Genomic DNA, 22478 nt, shown 5'->3' with positions numbered 1-22478 from the left:
TTTAAGAGAAATAAAAAAAAATCCTTCATATATTGAAAATCTGCTAAATATCAGCTAATGGAAAATTTCTGTATATGTATTAAAAGATCTGCTGAATATCAAACAATGAAAACTTTTCATACACTATATATATATATATATATATATATATATATATATATATATATATATATATATATATATATATATATATGTGTGTGTGTGTGTGTGTGTGTGTGTGTGTGTGTGTGTGTGTCTGCTTAATATCAGCTAAAGTAAAATTCCCTGATATTAGCAAAATCTGATTAATATCAAGTATTTAAAAACACGCACACAATTATAACAGACGAAAGATGAATAACTGTTCAAAGTTGATAGATGAAAACTTTTAGTTGCCTACTTCAGACAACACTAATCATGACACATTTTTACTATCAAAGCTTTAATAAAAATATTTACTGTTGTTTTATATATTCTGTTAAAGCTCTTGATACAATCTGGATACAGAATTTAATAATTAAATGACTGAAAATTGTTTCACTGATCGTCACTGAATATGGATGGATTTAAAAAACACACATGCTAATATGTTGCAGAGCACAAATCAAAACTTCAGATCAATGTCAGCCTTATGTAGCGTAATATTATACATCTCGTGATTGTATGATCTAATTAAATTCACCTCCTAGTGATTTACAGTATGGTTAAAGGACAAAGTTCGATATAGGCCGATGTTGGACCTCCAATCAGATTGATCTGAAACAAATATACAAAAAAGAGGTCCAGCTCCCTTCGAGAAACATGTATTTAATTCTTATCCTGGAACTCTTTCACTAAAGAAAATAGATTATTAAATAACAATGGTTCACTGTTCTGTTTTGGAACCTATTTTCGTGGATTATCGACAGTATGGCTAATACGCCCCCACGAAAATGACTGCCGAAAAGAGACACATATAAAATTCTTCATTTGCACATATTATACCTAAAAAAGAACAGTTAGGAAGTTCGGAGGAGAAAAACAGAACGCAATTCGCTGGACATCTAAACAATTTAGAGACAACGCTTATAAAATATCAATTGAAGGTTAGGAAACATAATAATTAAGTGAAATGCTGAAGGTAACTGTTTGAAAATAACAATAGCTGCTAAAGATACAGCGAAAACAGTCATTATATCATTAATTGATTTATCTATGCAATTTATTTAAAAGGTCACGCAGATGCTGGAAATGGAGCTAATAGTGGTAATGGTAATTTTGGAGACAAAGACGTTTTATTCGTTGATAAAATTCGGAAAACATTTTAAGAAAAATTATAATTATTTGTTAGAATTAGCTAACAAAGCAACAGCAGCACTGCCAACACTTATTGGTAGTGAGATAGGCTGACATTTGAAAACAGCTGGATAGAGGGTTTCCTTCTTGCCTGAAAATATTATTTTACCTATTTTAGCACAAGCGGATTTGTAACCTATCGTTTGGGATAAAGGTGTAAACAAAGCATCTGACAGACATACAGGTTAATAGATTATTTCAAAAAGTAAGCTACAGCAGCTTATGCAACGAATAGTATTAAAAATAAATACTGTTTTTTACTTTATGATCTTGCTTTGTCTGCCAAGGAACTGTGCAACACCTGAGATTCTGCCGGTCCGCGGTAAGTACATATTTTGAATGCGTCTCTGAAAGCATGGTACATGTAACCTTCCTTTCTTGTTTCAATTTGTTCAGCCCATGTCAAGATGCAGTTGAAACCATCTCTATACTATTCTGTCTGCCACTTCTCATTCACGTGATTAATATATACCTCAATATAAGTATGTTACTTTTATATTGCATGTAAAAAGTGTAGGTATATTGCTCATTTAACCATTCTTTCAAAAAATTATTTTATTTTGTGACGCTTAATTTGTCCCCAGAATATGTTTATACTTATGTAAGAAACGTGATTTTCATTAACGTTAGAAAATGTCTTAAATGTTTTTCTTTATCGGGCATTTTAAAACGGGTACAAAACCATCCAGAAAATGTATTACACTTGACAATTTTTCTTTATGCGTTATCGCCAAGCCAACAGCAGATCCAATTATTAACTTTATGTTAAGCAATGTGCAATGTTTCTTAAATACTTTAAATCGTGTGCATGATTTCATATTTAGGTAAAACGATTATTAGTTGATTAAAAACGATTAATTTATAATAGTGATTACAAAACATTTTCTGAAATACTGAGTTGTCATGTGCTGTTTATTCGAATCAAACTTCATGCTTCATAATTAAATCTGTTTGTATCGTATCATTGTAGGCAGACCAAGCAAAGTTGAAAGAATTTTCGATTTTTACTCTTAATTTAGGCAATTACAATTTTTTATTTGCACACATCAATTACACAAGGCATTACTACTTCATACCATACTGTTCTAACAATCTTACTTCATACCGTAATGTTTTAACAATCTTACTTCATAACGTACTGTTCTAACAATCTTACTTCATACAGGACTCTTTGAACAATCTTATTTCATACCGTACTGTTCTAACAATCTTATTTCATACCGTACTGTTCTAACAATCTTACTTCATACCGTACTGTTCTAACAATCTTACTTCATACCGTACTGTTCTAACAATCTTACTTCATACCGTAGTGTTCTAACAATCTTACTTCATACCTTACTGTTCTAACAATCTTATTTCATACCGTAATGTTTTAACAATCTTACTTCATACCGTACTGTTCTAACAATCTTACTTCATACCGCACTGTTCTAACAATCTTACTTCAAACCTTACTGTTCTAACAATCTTATTTCATACCGCACTGTTTTAACAATCTTACTTCATAACGTACTGTTCTAACAATCTTACTTCATACCGTACTCTTTTAACAATCTTATTTCATACCGTACTGTTTTAACAATCTAATCTCATATCGCACTGTGTTAGCAATCTTACAACACACAACATTGTTTCAACAATCTTACTTCATACGCTACTGTTTTAACAATCTTACTCCATACCGCATTATTTTAACAATCTGACTTCACATTGTACTGTTTTAACAATATTACTTCATACCGGACTATTTTAACAGTATTAGTATGATAAGTTATGATGTTTAAGTTAATGTTATAATCATTGAATGTAAGCTTTAAATCTTCGTCTTTTCTAAACTGCTACGATATATCTGTTTTTTATTTAAAATCGACAAATCAATAATAATATTTCCTAAGTTATTTTGAAACCAAACAACAAGTGTTTATCATCATTTTACACTACCTAACATGCAAACAAACGTACGCCACCTTTCGAAAATGGTATTGCCTCTATTATATGGCAATCATGAAGAATTTTATCATCTCGCTGAAGCTGTTGCACCTAAAACTATATTGATTTGTGTTAGTTATGTGGGTATACAAATTTCAATAAATTGTTTGCTCAAAGCATAATAAACAGCTTATATTGCGATCTGAGAACTTCACTGTTTTTTGAATTCTTATTTACATATCATTGATCCAGCTCAGAAATAACATTATGGACTAGCAACAAAGATGGGGTGAGTTTTCTTTAGAAAATGAGTGGTCTACAAAACGTTCCTGTGATTGGTAATCGATTTTAAAAATGTAATTAAATGTTTTTAAAGTAGTCCAGATCTGTCAATAACTATCCCATGAGAACTGGGCATCATTGATGTATGTTCCCATGCAATGGTTCGAAATGAAATGCTATGGTGGTCTGACCAAGTTATATAACAATGCCATGCCAAGGTAAAGCTATATCAAAAAGTCAAAACTATAATACATGAGCTAAGCTGTAAACAAAATGTTCATAAATGTAAAAAAAGTAGATTGTTCTTACCTAATTTCTAGTGTCGTTCGGACTGATGCATGTACTGCTATACAATGATGCCTAATGATGTAGGTAATTACAGAATAATAAAATGTGTATACACTGCGGACAGCACCGTCGACGTCGACGATGCTGCAGGTATAGAATAAACTCTCCTGTCTCTGATGCACTTGAAATGAAAATAATGCCATGCATGTAAAACATGCACTGCGATAACATGCAGACGACATTAGAAGCAAAAGAAGCGAAAGAAAAGAGAATCGAGAATGAATACGACCACAATGACCAAGTATCATTCAATGATAATAATTCTCAATACAATTTGCGTCTTCATCCGACAAAACAACCCTATTCATTCCCCCAAAAGTAACATTATTATTATTATTTTGTACAATAACGTTACCTTCTTGGTTTGCGTGTTTATTATGTTTACTTGCAGGAGAAATCGAACTTGGAATCTTTGCCTTGATTATTGTTCCATTGGGAGTTTGCATATTAGTCGTAGTTTCGTCTGTACTTTTTGATGCATGGTCTGTCGTCTCTCCGTTCCCTAGAACAACAAATAGTTTACTTTGAAGTTATTACCATGGAACGATAGTATTATTGTTTTCACCATATTTACTATTAAATATTATCTATATTTGAACATTAACGATGTTCTTCTTTCATAAAACAACTTGATATTAAGTAAAACTACCCATCCTTGCACACCGATTATTTTTTTTAAACAACGGTAGAATAATTAGATCAAACCTACGTTTTCAAACAAACTGGCTTTTCAGGACTTGACATTGAGATATTGACCTAAATTTCACAATATAAAGGCCTTACAGAGGAATAAAACTCTGATTTGAGTAGTTTCTCAAGCTAACTATATTTAATGAGAATGCGGTCAGATCTGAAACGATATCTGTAAGATTTAATTTTCAAGTTGGATACTTATTTGTTTATTTCATTTCATTGGCAACCAAAAACAAAAACAAAACGACCAAGATGGAAACCATCATCAATATAGTACCCTTCTTATATCATCACTTCGCGGATATATTGTGAAAATGTCCTTCCGTACGTCTGTCAGTCCGTAAGTCACATTCATGCGACCGTCCATCGATTGTAACATAAACTCCATCTACACAGATTGAACGAGAGGGATCATATTCGGAAAATGAGTAGGGTGAGCAGGTAAAAACGATGTTTCGTATCCTGGAAGCAATCCTGGGATTGGGAAGGAAGAGGGGAGTCCTGAGATGAGATGAGTGGAATGGGCCTGGGATACAAAATGTGCACATTTATGATGACATTGATGTATATTATTTTACTAAAACCACATGCACACACATATCACCACCAAAACCAATAGCAGAAACCCACGCATATCCCACCACAACCACTGATCTCATTAGCTGCATTGTAAATTCGAAACATTTTTGTTATGGACAAATCCTGCTGGAGTATGTCTAATATGATTCCCCTCCTACAATCAGTGAACGTGAAGCTCCGCTTATAAGTAGAAGTTCATATTACTTATGAAAATATTACCTTTTACCATCACCTCTTCCTCCTTGGGTGTTAGTGTAGTGGTATGCATCCAGAATAATAAATCTTCGTTGCCATCTACTCATCTTCCATAAACAGCACACTAAATATCATCACTCTAACACAGACTGTAGACGAAGTTCCGTTTATAAGGAATACGGTTATTAGTGATGTATGTGTGTGTAAGCACGGTCAGACGAAGGAACTAACATGACATATTAAAATATTTAGACAAATGTGCGGACAGAATATGTATTTGATACTATTTCATTTTCCCACGAAAAATAACTAACACGCGAATAAAATAAAATCGATCATTCAAACTCATTGTGGTATTTAATGGTTTGGGAGTTAAAGTTTCCCAAGAAATGTTTAAAAAGTATTATCCGAAGTAAGTTGCTTCGAGTCCGAATAATATGTTCGGATCATCAAGATTTTAGTTCATGATCGAAAGAATGTCCACTCAAATAAAAGAACTCACTCTTAGTCGTAGTTGACGTCTTCCCTGTACTTTGACTGCAATTGAGAAATCACGTAGAGAGAAAATATCAAATATGTGTTTACTATCTTATCAAACGAAATGAACGGAATATTTTCATTAAAGATTTTGCGGATCAATTTATATATACACACACACAATGATATATATATATATATATATATATATATATATATATATATATATATATATATATATATATATATATATATATATATATATATATATATACATGATTTTAGATTTTTCAAGTCGTTTAGCAATAGATATTGTACAAACATACCATTCACGAAGCTAAAGACATGCAGATCCATGTCAACAAGTGTAATTTGCGTCCCACTGGGCGCAGTTGACGGATCACTAGAACAACCACGTTGTATGTCCGTCAGTCCATCAGTCCGGCCTGCAGATAGCAATTTGGTTTTCACAAAGTAATTTTACTGGGGATAATTGGATTTCAACCAGCTTTTCTCAGCAGCTAAAATGACTTTAAAATCTCAGTCGACTAACACATTTTTAGCTTAGGCATTGCCCGTGATTCCCATGCTTCCTCACCTTTGTTTCTGCAAGATAACTATAACCGAAATGGTTAGAATTTAAACAAATTTAGCATCAGTTGGATTTTCACCTTTCCTATACATCATCTTCAGAATGTTTTAACACTGACAGGTTATCAATCATTCCCATTAAAGTTTCCAAACCAAAGACAACTTATCTTTATTTTCTGCAGGTCAACTTTATCGAAGAACTTTTTTATCCCAGTCACATACAACTTGCAGCTACATACTTAATGGACCTCGAATGAGTTTGACTACCAACTTCTTTTTTCGTCACTTACAAGAGTTCTAGACCATGGCCGACAGCCTTCCCAACATTAACTTTCACATAAAAACTTTATCATGGATTGCTGGTTTGATTTTCAATATTCCTTTATCGTCTTTTACAAAGGTTTTAGCACCAATTTTTCCGTTACCGTGATCCGGTTTTAATTTATGTGTTGGAAATATTGTTGTTTCCTCTCATTCTCCTTTTCCATTCTCCCCTTATTCCATATGACCTTTATCTTCTCCTTTTCTTCTTCGATAACTTGTTTGATCATGTTCATAGCTCTTTGTAGAGCAGTCGCTTTCCTACTCACTCGGCTTAGGGTGTATCATTGAGACTAAACTTGCTCTTATAGCTTATCAATGTTCACCACAATGTCTACCTCTTCCTGCAACTTTTCTGTATTACAAAGGTTTTTTTGCTGTCATTCTTCTCTGTTGGACGAATAATGATACGACTGACTGACTGGACTGACTGACTGATCTTAGGATTTAAATCGCATTATCCCATTTTTGCATGCAGGACTCATTAATGTGCACACCGTGGTCTACTTAATTTATCACGCGGGAGGGAATTAGAGCTTCACTCATGTGCTCATTGATGAGTGCACAGCACAATGTTTAATTACCATATCCGGCCAAGGAAAGGGTGGAGAGGGGGCAACGGATCCACCGCACGTCATATTAAAGGCAACTATTATCCAGAGTGTAATTTTGTTTCCCAGATATTCCGAAAGTTAAATGTGGTGTCTTGCCGGAATTTAGAATAGTGAAATTTCTGTGGCGTTAGAGGAAGTAGAGAAAACATAGGGAAGGAGAACAGTAATTGATGGTTATAATAATTTCGTAAACATTGCTCTTCAACTGGCGTTTGAGTTTTGGTTAGGTCCAAAGATTGCCACCTTCTGCGGCTGGGTATGATGATTTTCGGCCTATAAGCACCTTATAAGTTCTATAATTTATGGACCGGTTTTGGGTCATTGGTAATCATTGTGAGCCCTGTTCCTTTGGTCCAAATAAGGTTTAATTTTGTATCCCGCCTTGTGCCGGGGGTGTGGGGGGGAGGGGCTGCTGGTATTGAGATTTACCACCTTTTATGTTAATAGGTTTGGGGCCTTAATATTCTTAATTCGGTTTATTGCTGTTGACTTATTGTGCAGCTTGGCCAGATAGTCTTGGGTTTCGGACCACCTTATACGTATGCTATTTGGGGACGGCTGATACTATATTATGAGAGGTTAGTAATCAAATCGATGTATTTAACGACTGGGCCTGGTGGTTCAAGTTACGATTACCTTGTACACATTTGGATGATGGGGTTAATTTGTCTCAATCGGGTTTAGAATTGCACTATTCGAAAATGTAGCGAGGTAGAGATTATAGCGGTTTGAGTTGTTTTAGAAGATAGAGCTGTCCTAATATGTTTGTGTAAAGTGATTTGTCATCTAATTATAGGTTATATTACTTAGTTCATTGAATTAATATTCGAAGTGTACTTATTGAAGTGGTTTAGCCCTTGTTCTGATCAAGGGCAGCAAGGAGTTCGATACGCACAAAGCGTAGCCATGCTCTAGCGACAGCACTCCCATTTGTGCCGTCCCTCAGTCGATTATTTCTCTTTGCCTCACGTTTATATCAGGGTTTGTGTTGTGTAATTTTCCTTCCCACGTTAGTTACATACATAGGTAAGTGTAAGTGAAGGTTGATGAAGTGGATGCCAGTGTTTATGTGGATAGGGTGTGCGATTGGTTATATTTTTCCTGATTTTCCAATTTCCTATAAGAAATTCATGATATTCTTGGATATCGTATGGACGTTCCTGTAACTTAGTTTCATGATTTATGGATATGCGCTTGGTGTTCCTATTGCTTTGAATGTAGCCTGTAATTTCGTTCTTTGTACTTTGTGGCGTGTTTGTACTATATTGACGACATGTTGTAGACATTCTGGCACTGGGCAGTATGAGCAGTTAATACCCCATGTAACATTGTTTGGCAAGTATTTTCCCAAACATCCAACTAACAATATGATTCTTGTTTTGGCTCTGTTGAGTGTTTTCCATTCCATTGAATTAGCTAGTTTGAGGTACTTGATATTTCTGCAAATTAGTGGTTGAATTGAGTACTGCTTACGACCAATAGGACTGCTGTCCCATTCTATTTGCCATTTGTCGTTGATTCTGTTGTCGAATAAAACTATAGACTTCCTGAGCAATATATTCAAGTTGAATAGGACTTTGTTCATTAAGTCTGGACTTCGCTTCTTTGGCCGTTTTGTTTTAATTACCAGGGATATCTATGTGGGATGGTACCTATATAAATTAGGCTGTGCAGTGCCTCTGTTCTAAATTCCTAAGTATAAGATTGCTTCTTGTAAGAAGTCTTCCCAGCTGGTGATTTTACCGATTCTATGGATTTTAATACGCTGAGTGTGCATTATTGAATCCATATAAGGGTTTCTTTTGCCCAAACTTCTACTGAGAAAATGAAACAGCCATCCGGCAATCTCCAGTCCAGGACCGTATCTCCCCTCCATGAATCACGAACTCAGCAGTAGTTATGTTTAAGATGATTTCGAACCATCTGTGTACATTTTGGTGTACTCTTAGTACATCGTGTTTATTTACGAAAGAGTGTTTGCTCTTAGTTCCAGTGGATGTTCTTGTCTGTTTCCGTTTGATATTGCATCTAAGTATATTGTTGGGGTCTTACACACCCATGGAGATAGTCGGGGAATTTTTCCATGTTCAACATGGATTCTATCTATCCAAAGACTGGTTGTGAGTTCATATATCTTCATCTCACCATATGTGTAGGTACCAATTGCATGTACAGGCCTAGTGGGACGCGCCATTTCATGAATTGATATTCTGGCCGCATACCTCAGGAGTAGGTCTTCTCTTCATGGTTCGCATACTAATATTTGAAGGACTTCCCTAGATGTGGTTCTCAGAGTGCCTGTATGTAAACCTAAAGCTTTGTTACTGTATTGAATGCTGTCCAGTTTCTTTAATAGGCTTGACAACCATAGCCAGGTTTGATCTAATTAAAGACCGATAAAAAGGTCAGCAAGGTGTCCTAATCCGCCCCTCAACTGGTCTCTTTGAGGTCCATGAGGAGGTTCAGATCCTGATTACACATGTTATATATTTATTCCATAATGGGTGCTCATCAAAAAGCATACCTAAAAATTTGGCACCTTCTCAAATTTAACGTGTATGTTGGTTAGGAATAGTGTTGGATATTCCCTAGGTTGTCGTGTTTTTGGTACAAATACGACCCGTATAGTTGTTCCAAGGGAAATTCTCAAGTTCCATTTGTCAACCCACCGACCAATTCTATCTAGACCCCGTTGAAGCTCACCCATGCCAGTTTTGCTGGACGGATTTCCCGCTCTCCAAATACCGCTGTCGTGGAAGAACTGTGATAGTTGGATTGGATTTATAGACTGTTTCAGGTTGTTAATCATGATATTAAGCAGCGTAGGGTTCAGAAGACTTCCTTAATGTGCCATTCTCCAGTTCGAAGGTCTGCGAGAGTTCATCCCCTATTCCAGATTTGATTTTACGACCGGTGAGAAAGTTTTATATCGACTTATGAATGCGGCCTGTTGGTCCGTAGTGGTTTAATTTCGCCATTAAACCCATAGACCATATTTGATGATATGCCTTTTGGATGTTGAGGAAGACAGCGATAAGGTTTGTGTCACATTTTCTCTTTCTATTACAGCCAATTTGATATTCGATTCTATCTTAATCAATTGTTCTAACGTTGACGTGTTTGCTGCGAAAGCCGCTTTGATTTTGGGATATCAAGATGTTACTTTCAAGATGGTGCTTTAGCCTTTCGTTAATCACTATCTCCAAAATTTTTCAGATGTTGTTTGTTAGGAAAATAGGCCTATATGAATTGCGATCTGATGGATTTTGCCTCGTTTTGAGATGGGGATGAATATATATTGTTTCCAAGCGTTTGGGATTTCTCTGGTTCTCCAGGCAGCGTTGATCAGATCCAATATTACTAACTCCATTTTTTCGGGGATGTATGTATATATATATATATATATATATATATATATATATATATATATATATATATATATATATATATATATATATATATATATAGTTTTTTCCCCCTTTGAATGTTCTTTTCTACTCGTATAAGGTGAATGCGACGTTCAGTGGGCTACATTAACTTTCATGTTGGTACAAAGGTTGGAGAACTTCGATTCTTTAAATGATTCTTGAAGGTAGTTTAGTGATTTGAGATACCACTCATCCCTGCGAAGTTTGTGGATAATTTGTTCGCTTTTTCCTTGTTGGTGATGACCCCTGAGATTTCGGGGGTGGAGTGTGATGATTTCTCTCAAATGGATTTGATTATATCCTACACCTGTTTTGCATTTGCTTAAAGTTTAGGGATCAGCAGAATTCTGACCAGGTTTTCTGTTTAGCGGCGATGACAAACATTCTGGTCAGTTTTTCTTTTACTTTGTAATTTGAAAAATCTTATTCCTGTCAGACCTTGGAGCGACTAAACTTCTTTAATGCTTTCTTCTTTTCCTTTGTTGCTTGGTTGCATTCTTCGTTCCACCATTGGACCGATCGTTTTGCAGATGTCACCCACCCCTGTTTTGTTAATTTTCAAACATCCTCCATGGAGAGGGCTTCGGCAATGTTATGATTGAATGTATCTGTATTGTCTTCATGCAGTTGCTCTCTGGCTATTGTTACGAGTCTACGATCTTAAAATGAGTAACAAAAAATAGTGAAAGACAACAAGCTTTGTAAAATTTAATTAATAATTTACCTAATATTTTATTTCCCTAGACTACAAACTGAAAAATGAGGAAAACATGAACTTATGGTTTTACGAATTAAATCCAAAAATAATCCAAGAATTAAAAAACACAAGTCATTTTAATGAAAAGTTCTAAGTGAATCTCAGTTCAAATCCCTATGAAAGGAGATTGCGTGTGGAATAGTCAACGTTGATCTAATGTGTCAAAAGTCTATTGTTCAATCAAAGAAAATATTATTCCAGTTTTTATTCCGTACATATTCCAGTGAATGTCTTTGTCCAAAAACTGATCAGAGCACTTTGGTAATTCCAGGGAAAAAATCACTTGAATTCAATAATTTGAAGAAAATAAAATTGAGCCCAACTGGTCACAACATAATAAAACTTAACGTGCCAAATGTGGTTGCCCGACTGATAGAACGTCTATCAGAACATCTGTTATACACCTAATTAAGACGTAAACAGATTCCCAGATGGGGTTCAAAAGTTCATCCTTCTGGAAAAAATAGAAATTTGTTTATTAATTGACACATGCTTAATGACACGTAGTCCAGGTATGACCTTGACTCAACTTAATGATTCTTACTCTGACAAAGATAATTTAAAAAAAACATTTAAAAACCTTGTTTGCCTAAACTGTCACTGATTTCGGAACAAGGTCAGGAAATAGATACAATGTTTCATTATTAGTTCTTTACATCAATAAAATAAAATAAAAATTTAAAAAATTCAAACTTCAAACAGAACTGAACTCAATTCTGGACAAGGTCAAATCCAGTAAACAACGTTACATTACAATAGCTTGTAATGGAATAAAAAATGAGATTTAAAACTAATAGACAAACAATTAAATTAACTATACATAACACCATGCACGTGTATATAGTTCGAAATGCAATCCAATCAGGCTTGTGACATCGCCATCTTGGTTTTCTTCCTTGTCTACTATTTCAGCTATTTGGGAAGTTCACAGAGGTGGATCTATGGCTGATGTCATTCCATTTTCATGGTTTATTCTAGTACGGGCTCCATTGTTCAATAATACTAGATTTGCTTGCGTGATACACCTTCGATATTTCTTCATATTTTGCCCAAGTGATTTCCTCCACACTGTTCGCTCTGTGGTCTGTAGTCTCCCCAGATGTTGACGTTGTCGTCGATGTCACCTATCATTGTATGGAATGTGTCTACATTTTTTCCTCCATGGTCATAGACGTTGAACAGTGTTAGTTCTGTTCTTCCTGTGTGTGCGATGATTGACTGGTATTGAATTGTTTCATATGGGTCGAGTGGTGGTTTAGGGTTCCCTACTGCCACATCAAAGACGGAGCCACTTACAAAAATTGCCAGCCCCCCGCCCTTTTTCCCATTAAATATACTTTGTAGCTATCTTGTTGAATAGTTTGGAATTTTGGGGATGCATTTTTTGTCTGTGTTAATGTGTTTCGTGGATGCAGATTATGTGTGATTTCTTAGTTTCTCTTTTGAGTCTAATAATCAATTCGGGGATGTTTTTAATAATATCCCTGCAGTTCAGCTGCCAGAAATGAATTTGTTCTCGAGTTTCTGTCTAAGTTCCTAAATCTGTGAGTTTAATTTGGAAATATTTGTCCAAAATGCTGGCAGGTTTGTTGGACAGGAATTATATAATTTTGTGATAGTTTAAGGACTCCATCTCAGTTCGCTTGGGAGTTGGGTGTTGTCCTTCTTCTGCATCATTCTTTTGAGCCTTAGTCAATTTATTGCATGTTGGTTGGGGTTTAGTGGTTGCTGGTGTTGTTGGGTGTTGCATTGTTAGCTTGATTGTATTCTCTTTTTGGGATGTATGGAGGTGTTTCATGTCCTATCCTGTAATTTCCATAAATTTAGCAACTTGTTGGCTGGTATCGCACCTCATGATTCTGTAAGTGGGTTTTGATCTTAAAAGTTTTATTTTTCCCTTGTACAATTTGGTTACCACCGACATGATTCTCCTGCCATTTATGCTTGGTATTTGAGGGCATTTGCTCTGATGTAAAGAGTAAGCTCCTTGGGGTGAAATTTCTGTTTGTGTAGGGTTCTCGTGGTACGAATGTTCGTGTTTTCTTTGTGGATTGCTGGCCGATCTGTGTTATTTTCTGTTGGTCCAACATTATTTGCACTGTTGGTTACTGATCGGCATGATTCTTTGCCGTGGTCCTTCTTTGTCTCGCGTTTGACTTTTCTAGTTTTGTTTTCCTTTGACTGGTTATTTTCCTTTGCCTGTTATAGCTGTTGTTGGGGGTGAGTTTGTCTTGGAGGGGTATATTTAATATTCTCTTGTGTTCTTCTGTGGTTCCTGTTTAGTTTAGTTCCTTTTTGTTGTCCTTCCTTATATGGCCTTTGTATGTTTTAGATTTAGGTTCCCCTTTGGCTGATTGTTTGCCTTTCCATGGTATGACTGGTGGAGTGAGTGGATTTGTTTCTGGTGATGTAGTCAATATTTTCCTGCATTCCAATGAGGTTAATCTTAAAATATCCTCTATCATCATGGGGCTATTTGTTGATACTTTAGATCGTCCTGGAGTTTGTCAGCTAGGAATTTTTATGGTATATTTTCTTTGCTTGTTGGATTCCCGTAGGATTTGGTTCCCCTTTGATGTCATTGACTCCTGATGTCATGTGTGTTCCTTTTGCTGCGGGTGATGTTTCCTCAGTTTCCCTTCATTATTTTTGCGCAAGATGTATACGCTGGTGTGGCGACTCCTAGTTTTCATGGATTTATTGGCATTTGTTTTATGGTCCCTAATTCTGTTTCGTTTGTCTGCTTTTGTGAACCTTATCCAGTATTTTGTGTGGTACCCTTTGGCAAGGCATCCTCTCTGGGTGTGATTTCGATTTGGAGGGGTACTTTTCTTTTACCTGATGTTAGACCCAGTGCAGGGATACAACGTTCTCCCCCGTTTGTTCTCTCCCGTTGGTTGCGGGTTTGCTAGTTGATTTCTCCTCCCATAGATCACCTAGGTGTTGATGTTAGTGTGTCGTCCAGACTTTAGAGTGAATATTCAGGTATATGGTGATGCCCTGGTCAATTATTACTGGTGTAGATGCTGGCCCTCTCGTTTTGTTAATCAGTGGTGACTGTGATGTACTGGTGATGGTACACTAGCATTGACTTCAAGGCTTTTAACCCAAACTGCTGTCCATGTTAGTCTTAAATCGAAATGCCCGACATTAGTTCGCGTAGCTGGGGTAGGTGTTTGGGGAAAGTGTGGGTGATGTCGCTAGTAATAATCCCTAATAGTTTATTGAGTCAGTTGGTTTCCGAACTGAACCCCGTTCTAGTACATTTGCCTTTATTTAGAATTAATTTTTGAGACATATTTTTACTTAGTGATCTTGTATTGACTGATTGAGATATATTAAAACAAAGATACTTCACCAGTACAAATTAAACACATCTTGCTATTGTCCGAGTGTATTCGAACCCAACTGGTGACTATCACGGTCTTGGAGGTATACAAGGATTCCACCCAGGTTGTCGCTAGTGTTATTCCTAGCACATATTTATGAGTCAAATTGCACTCTTCCAAAATGTTCAAGTCCAAATTTCATACCTTATTACCTAATTAAAACTTTCTGCCCCATAGTTTCCGAAAACAGTCTAATATGGCTAGTTTCAATTTTATAACGGACTAGCTGCTGCCGGGCGGGCTGTTAGGTGAGCCGCGTGAAAGCAAATTAAAATGAGTAACTTTGCTCAAAGATTGGTTTAAATTTTGGGGATTGATGTACACTTTCAACTCCAAATTCAAACTTGAAAGAGAATAGTAAAGAAAGTTTGTAACGTAATGGATTAGAATCATGATACATAATATACACATTATTGGCTGTTATGTATAGTTATTAGTCATAAGTAGGCAGAATTTGATCTTTATTTTGCGTCCATTGCGCTTTGTGGCAAAGGTAGTCGTCTTTGCCTTCCTTTTCGGGCCCTTTTCCTTCCTTCTGCAACTGCAGTACAGACTCCATCTAGTCTGCAGTGCAGATATCAAAGCTTCCAGCAGTGGCTCAATTCTTGGTCGACGAATAAATCGAGTATGTGGTGCGTACCATTTATTCCCCCAAAAGAGTATGTGTGGGAGGTTGGTGGTGAGAAAATTGATCCTCAACCCAATTGTCCATGCAAATAAGGGGCGACTTCCTGTCGGGTGGTGACTCGTTCACACGTGTCAGGTTGACGTACATGTCCGAATGGACGAACACGTCAGAAATTCAAGATCAGTCAGTCAGTCTTACAATTCATTGCCCAGGCAACAAAAGGAAACTATCACAGAAACATTGCAAGACGTGGCCGCCATCATGACGGACGTAGAGCAGCTACTGGACCAAGCAGAGGCCTAGTAGTATAAGTTAAACCGAATGAGAATGTGTTCACCAAAGATCATGATCAAAGAAGATATGGAAGAGGCAAGGAGAAGGTGAAGGTCATGTGATATAAGGAGAGAAAGGAAAAAGAGAATGAGAAGAAACAACAAGACTTTGCCAGCTCATACATGAAAACTAGATCAAGGTCCAAAAAAAACTTTAGGAAGAATGGATATCCCGACTAGATGCCTGATGATGGAAAGAAGAAAGCTAAGTTTCTAGACATACTAAGGAGATGATGGAAAAACTTGAGGTCAGGGAGAAAAAAAATCATATGCCTCGAAAAGATCCTCTTTCACTCTTGCCGAATGTGTTTGTAATTTATGTCTGTGTCTTTATGTGTTTTGTGTATGTTTTCAACGTAACCTTAATACCCTTACCCTTTCCCCTTTAAGCCCATCACCCCTTCTGATCTATAAACCCTTTTGACCCTATAAACAATTTCGACAATATAAAACCTTTTAATCATATCAACTCCCTTGACACTATTGAGTCTCCCTCATATTAACGCTATGGACAAATTCAAAATAGGATTTCCTGTATGACCACCAGATGTCTTTTTGACCCCACCCCACTCCTGCTAACTTTGATATAGCAGCATGATTTTACTATGAATTATTAAATGTTTGCTAAATTTGGCACGCGTCTTTGTATCGAAGAGACATAATTTTAGTGTTCTCTATCATCACTGACGTATATTATGGCCCTTGATGAAAATTTTCCTAACTATCAATCCTAAATTTACTAAAAGGTATTGGATTTTAAGTAAATTTGTCGTAGAACTTTATATTAATGAGGTACTTGAAATAGTTGTATTTCCAGGTTCATAAATTATTGTTTACGATGTTGTGGTCCTGACTGCCGATCTTCCACACTTTTGGTTTTCGCATCATATTTTTAAAAGAGGTTGTCAGAGCTCAACCAAATTTGACATGGAACTGAATAGTATCTATAGTATTCTCTCACTCTCCCATTTGTTTGTACCTATGCTGATTTAAACAACAGACAGCATTATGGATTTAAAAATGCGAAAACTTAATTAATTGAGCGACTATCCATTTTTACACCATGCACTGAATCATCCAGGTTTTTAAGCGAATTTTATGTACAGAAAAAATACTGAATTGTTTCATTAGTTTGACTGCCAGCATTTTACATAACTATTTTGTAGATTTATGGTCCATTGCTGTTGGATGCACTCTTCTTTATTTCCACAAAGTTTTCCATCCATCCATCCATCAATACATACATACATACATACATACATACATACATACATACATACATACTATAAAGACTGTTGTTGTTGTTGCTGTTCTAGGGTTTAACGCCATTTTTCAGCACAAGATAGGCTATACATGGCGGCCAGTATAACTGGTGGAGGAAGAACCCTGGAAAACCCAGGGAAAAACCACCGACCCACGAGAAGCTACTGACAGGCTTTCCCATGTATCCACGCTAGTCGAGCCTTGGACTCAAACCCACGCAGACAGAGGTGAGATGGCAGTAATCCGGGACGGTGAGCACTTTAGATCACTCGGCCACTCGGGGCTCCTCTATAAAGACTGTGGTTTTAAACTAATTAACAGAAAAGAACGAAAACCATCATGTTTTGTAAAATTCAACAAAAACTGTATTTCCTTAGAAGACAGCGTAAACTTTAAGAAGAATTTACAGTATTGCAAATTAAATTCCAATTAATTCGAATAGTTCTATCACCAGTCTTAACAAATAAAGTTCTAATTACATTCCAATGGAGTTCGAAATAAGATCCAGCTCTGATCGTGTTCATGTGCCTTTAGTCTTGAATGTACTAATGTATCAGTGACCTGAAGTGTGATAATGTACTAGCAGTCTTTCATTTAATCACAGTAATATAATCCAATATGTCCTTGTCTGAATTCACTACAATTACAAATTAATTTTTCTATCCAAAATATTATTGAGCACTTTGTAATTACTGAAAATCATAATCTGAATAAATAGTTCCACCCAAACAAAAACTGAACACAACAATACTAAAGATTTTTGCTTCGGATGTTATCGACGCAATGAGCAATTTTTTAAGTAAACAAGATTATAAAACCCTCTATCTGACCCCTGTCACAATTACCATTTTCTGATAACAACGTCACTTAAAGGAATTTTCCATTCTAGAACAGTCTGGGTCGTCAAGAAGACAAAATATATTACTAAAGTCATAATAAAGAATGTGGTAAACATTAGTTATTGTTGTTGTTGTTGTTGTTGTGGGGTTTAACGCCATTTTTCAGCACACGATAGGCTATACATGGCGGCCAGTATTAATGGTGGAGGAAGAACCCGGGAAAACCCCGGAAAGAACCACCGACCCACGAGAAGCTACTGGCAAGCTTTCTCACATATCCACATTGGCTGAATCCGAGACTAGAACCCACGCAGACATAGGTGAGATGGCAGTGATCCGTAACGGAGAGCGCTTTAGACCACTCGGCCACCCCAGGCCCCCGGTAAACATCAGATACAGCAGGTTAATCCATCGAGAATAACAATACTCTAGACCCAGGCCCAAACAAAAAAACATTTACTTCTATTGATAATGATCTTAATATATGACCACACTCATAGATAAAGTCTTAGCTCTATATTATTTGTTTTCAAAATTGAAAGTTACTGGTCAGGTGCACAGTGAACGTGATGTTATACAATGCCAATCTCAAAATACAATTTAAACATAACACATAATGATGAAAAAATGATGCAGATTAAATATGCATACATACATACATACATACCTACATACATACACACATACATACATACATACATACATATGATTATAGAATAAAACACGTACGTTTTTTTTCCGAGTCCTACATGCATCATAAGGCTTGAAAGCACGATGAAAACTGAAAGGTAAGAAGATAGCATAATATTACGCTATTGCATGTACTCGCTTATAAGCCAATCCCAATCGAGTCCAACTGTAGACTGTAAAGACCAACATCTGCCGTATCACAACGTACCGACATATGTGGGTCTATGCAGCTTCTTTGGAGTAACCAGTACTACAAACAACATAGATCTCCAGGCGCATTTAACGACAGCAGATCACTGACTATTTTGTTTGCAGCTGAAAGATGTTCAGTCTGCTGTTGGACTCGATTGGCTTGGCTTTATTTTCCATCATGTTCTGCCTATACATTTCCTTATTTTGTCCGTACCATAGATTGGGGACAGCTTTGTCCATCTCTTTCACAGCTATAGATTTACCTGTATATGTCTTTCAAGATCAGTTTTAGAGACCTCTATATAAAATCCCATCTTACACATTGGTGTTATAGTGCTTTCCCTCAATTTTTAAAGTTACGTTATCTTACCTGATATCGTGTTTCGTTTGTGTTAAATATTCAGCTATTAAAGACTCGGATACAAGAGCTGTTTGAGTTTCAATCGCTTGATTAAATAAATCAATAGAATTCAAATCCTAAGCAGCTGAAGCATCGTCTAAATGTTCACCGTAATCATGTTTATCGTAAGCAGAATGTTCACATACAATACTAAAATCGCTTATGCCACCTCTTGCCATTCAACATTATTTCAATAACAGATAAACAACTTGAAACGAATTGAATTTCCAAAGGAAAAGAGTAACAGCAGTCAAACAGCACATGACGGTGCTGAGTACAATCAGTAATACAAGTAGAATAGCAAATAGTACCTGCAAAGAAATAACTTGTAAACTCTAAATGACAAGATAATTTTAATTTTAAAATATTGATGATGCAAAATATGAAGAAAAACCATGAAATTTTGATAATCGGAGATCAACAAAACATATCAAAGTTTATCACTTAATGTTTTCATTTTTTATTGTATGCTAAAAACATTTTCAGTTAACTTCATCATTTCAAAATCATACAATTTTTCCATACTATAAACGGCTTCACGACACGTGTTTGTACATCCAGGAACTACTTTGTAAACAAAATATGCAGCAGACGTTTGACTTTGGGTTTATTAGATTATTTAGTTGATGAACTAAACAAGCTGTTTCATGCATTTGAAAGTAGAGATGATACAATTAACAATGTGGATGCGTGAAACTTTCAAGCAATTAAACGAATGACCTTGATATTCGCTATGTCCCCAACAAACAAGTAAACGAATGACCTTGATATTCGCTATGTCCCCAACAAACAAGAGAGATTAGGTATCGAAAATACCCTGCTGATCATTGAAACATTTATTTAGGACAAATGTTCGTAGCCTTTCATAAATAGAATGGTTCAAATTATGACCAGTGCTTTCAATGGTCTATACAAATAGCGTTGAAAAACATATTGAGTCTAAGGGCTATTGTATATCTATCAAAGACGTACCATATTTTACAGGTCAGTCAAAAAATTGCAGCTGAAGGTATTGGTACAAAACTAACGAATATGTTTTACATAGTGTGGAGAAATATTTGACAACCCCACAAAAAATAATAATGCTTGAAAAATTTGACATTTTTCATGTGAAATATTTAGAGAGCTGTATTCAATTTTGTTTACCTACTTAACATTGGAATGAGAAAATGTATTAGAAATTTGATCTTCGTTCTGTCCACTTGCGATATCTTGTTGATAACTCGTAAGGCATTACTGTCAATAGACAAACATCTGTAGATTAACGCCGCAGGTCTTAAAGAAGCAGCTGGGAGGGGACACCATGGTCTACTATTTTTAATCTCCTTGGGCGCGGAAGATGGCAACAAAAAGTGGGGCGTGTCGTGAAAACATTTGTATACCGGAATCGTGCAACAGTCAAATTTTTCATGTGTGTCTGTAATCATAGTATGTCATTAATAAAGTATCGGCGCTTTACTATATCCTTTTGAGAAATAATTTTAATAAATAAATTTCATACAATCCTATACGTTGAGATAATATACTATCAGCTCTGCGAGATATTAAAACTCGAGGATAGGTACAATATTCTTCTTCAAAATCTTATCGCGGATTACACAGTAGAAACGTTTGATAAGACACAACAGCTAAAAAACAACGATTGTTGTAAACCGCCTCATGAATCATCTCTATCTGAGACCTACATAGACTTGAAAGAATAAGTTACACTTGCTTATATCTTAGACGAAATTCGAGCTGAAAGGGAAGAACACTATGAGAAACAAGTTAACATTATAAATTGACGACGTCTTAAATCGCTGGAAAAAAAATTGCTGGACTCTAACGATCAATTTTGTCTCACTGTGTAATGTAACTCGATAAACGCCATTGTGTTCAGGTAAACAGTGAAAATACTCGTCTCATTTTATTTCCTTCCACATCCCCGGTCCAGATGCAACTACGCGTGGAAGTTACAGATCAAAGTATGTCTTTAGATTACTAAGTAACCCAATGTCCGGCTGTATGCTGCTTCTTACATAATTCAACGTTTTTATGGCCGAAACGAGCCGTATTTGAGGCACAGTTATTTGATGAGTCAGTGGTTTGCAACTAGCCCGAATATCAGTTTCCATTCATGACGTGATTTGCGTTCCACGTGGTAATGAATCATCTGTCTCTCAGTTAGAGGCGTTGCAAGGTGCATGTCAACCACGTACTGTCTGAATAAATCCAGATGTTCCAGGGAAAAGTAATAAATTGGGTACCCCGTTGTGAAGTTCTTCTGAGATATCTGGAGTCCTGTTTCAATATTCTGGTTGCGTCCTATGAAACCCGTTAGTCTAGGGTATGATCATGCGATATGGTTCTGCTCAAAGTATACGAGGACTTATTCGAATGGTTCTTGATGCCTGTTTAGTCTCAGCGATACCTCAGTCACATTAAGGAGGTCAACACCATTGGGATTTTTATCTGCAAGTTCAGCTGTCGTATTTCTTGAAACGATGTGAATCAACAACGACAATTTTGCCAGTGTAACCCTTCCTTATAGCGCTGGAGTTGCGCCTGCATCACCACCTTCAGCGTGCCAAATTTACTCATCGTCAGTACCACGTCGCGTCAGGACAACTTCGTGTTTAGCCACATAAATAACTTTTCTAGCACACCTGCAAAATCAGTAAACATGTGACAGTAGAATAACAAACTAAATTGATACTGAGTGTTAATTTGTAATGGATGTGCTACGAATCCCACGTTGAATGCTGTATTAGTGTCATGGACTGCACCCAGACATCTGCATCGACATTGTTAGCATTATTTCTGGGCATTCGAATATTATACGGGCGATCATCAGCATTATATGTGATGTCCTTGGAGGACATCAGATAAGGCAATCATCTGAGTATCGTGCGAGTCCAAGTATTATCGTTGCCAAGACAACGTTGTCCAGACATGCTTCGATTTCCTTGCCGTCTATGCTGTGTCGGGCGATGTTAAATAACGCCATCACACCCTTGTTAGCAAAACCACTACGTTACCCATTGGTGTATGGATTACCATCTTGCTTCACGAGAGATCCTTCGACTTCAATAAACGTAATAATAACATGCTTTTATCCTGAAATTGGAATTATATTCGGCTCCGTTCATATGGTACACGTTCATCAGGAGAATAGTATCGATGATCCCAGACAGCCCCAATTGTCTTCTCACATATTCATTATGACCAATGAAGT

The 22478-nt window shown here is 36.3% G+C and overlaps 1 protein-coding gene across 2 annotated transcripts in view; it reads right to left on the bottom strand.

Annotated features, from left to right (window-relative positions):
• The window catches only part of LOC149781887 (uncharacterized), a 53147-nt gene that overhangs the window by 5568 nt on the left and 25101 nt on the right, over positions 1-22478 (bottom strand). Inside the window, exons 2-4 of one of the 2 annotated variants that reach the window (XM_089936079.1) lie at positions 18712-18763; positions 5846-5880; positions 4232-4378 (exon numbers count right to left, since the gene is read on the bottom strand). In XM_089936079.1, coding sequence (XP_089792205.1) covers positions 4232-4378; positions 5846-5880; positions 18712-18763 — 234 coding nt within the window. The other variant, XM_089936080.1, reaches the window with a different exon arrangement.

This window comes from Sinohyriopsis cumingii, chromosome 15 (genome assembly GCF_028554795.1).
Source record: "Sinohyriopsis cumingii isolate HCF-2022 chromosome 15, ASM2855479v2, whole genome shotgun sequence".
Classification (NCBI taxonomy): domain Eukaryota; kingdom Metazoa; phylum Mollusca; class Bivalvia; order Unionida; family Unionidae; genus Sinohyriopsis; species Sinohyriopsis cumingii.
Note: the sequence above shows the minus strand (reverse complement) of the source record. Positions and strands in the feature narration are given on the sequence as shown.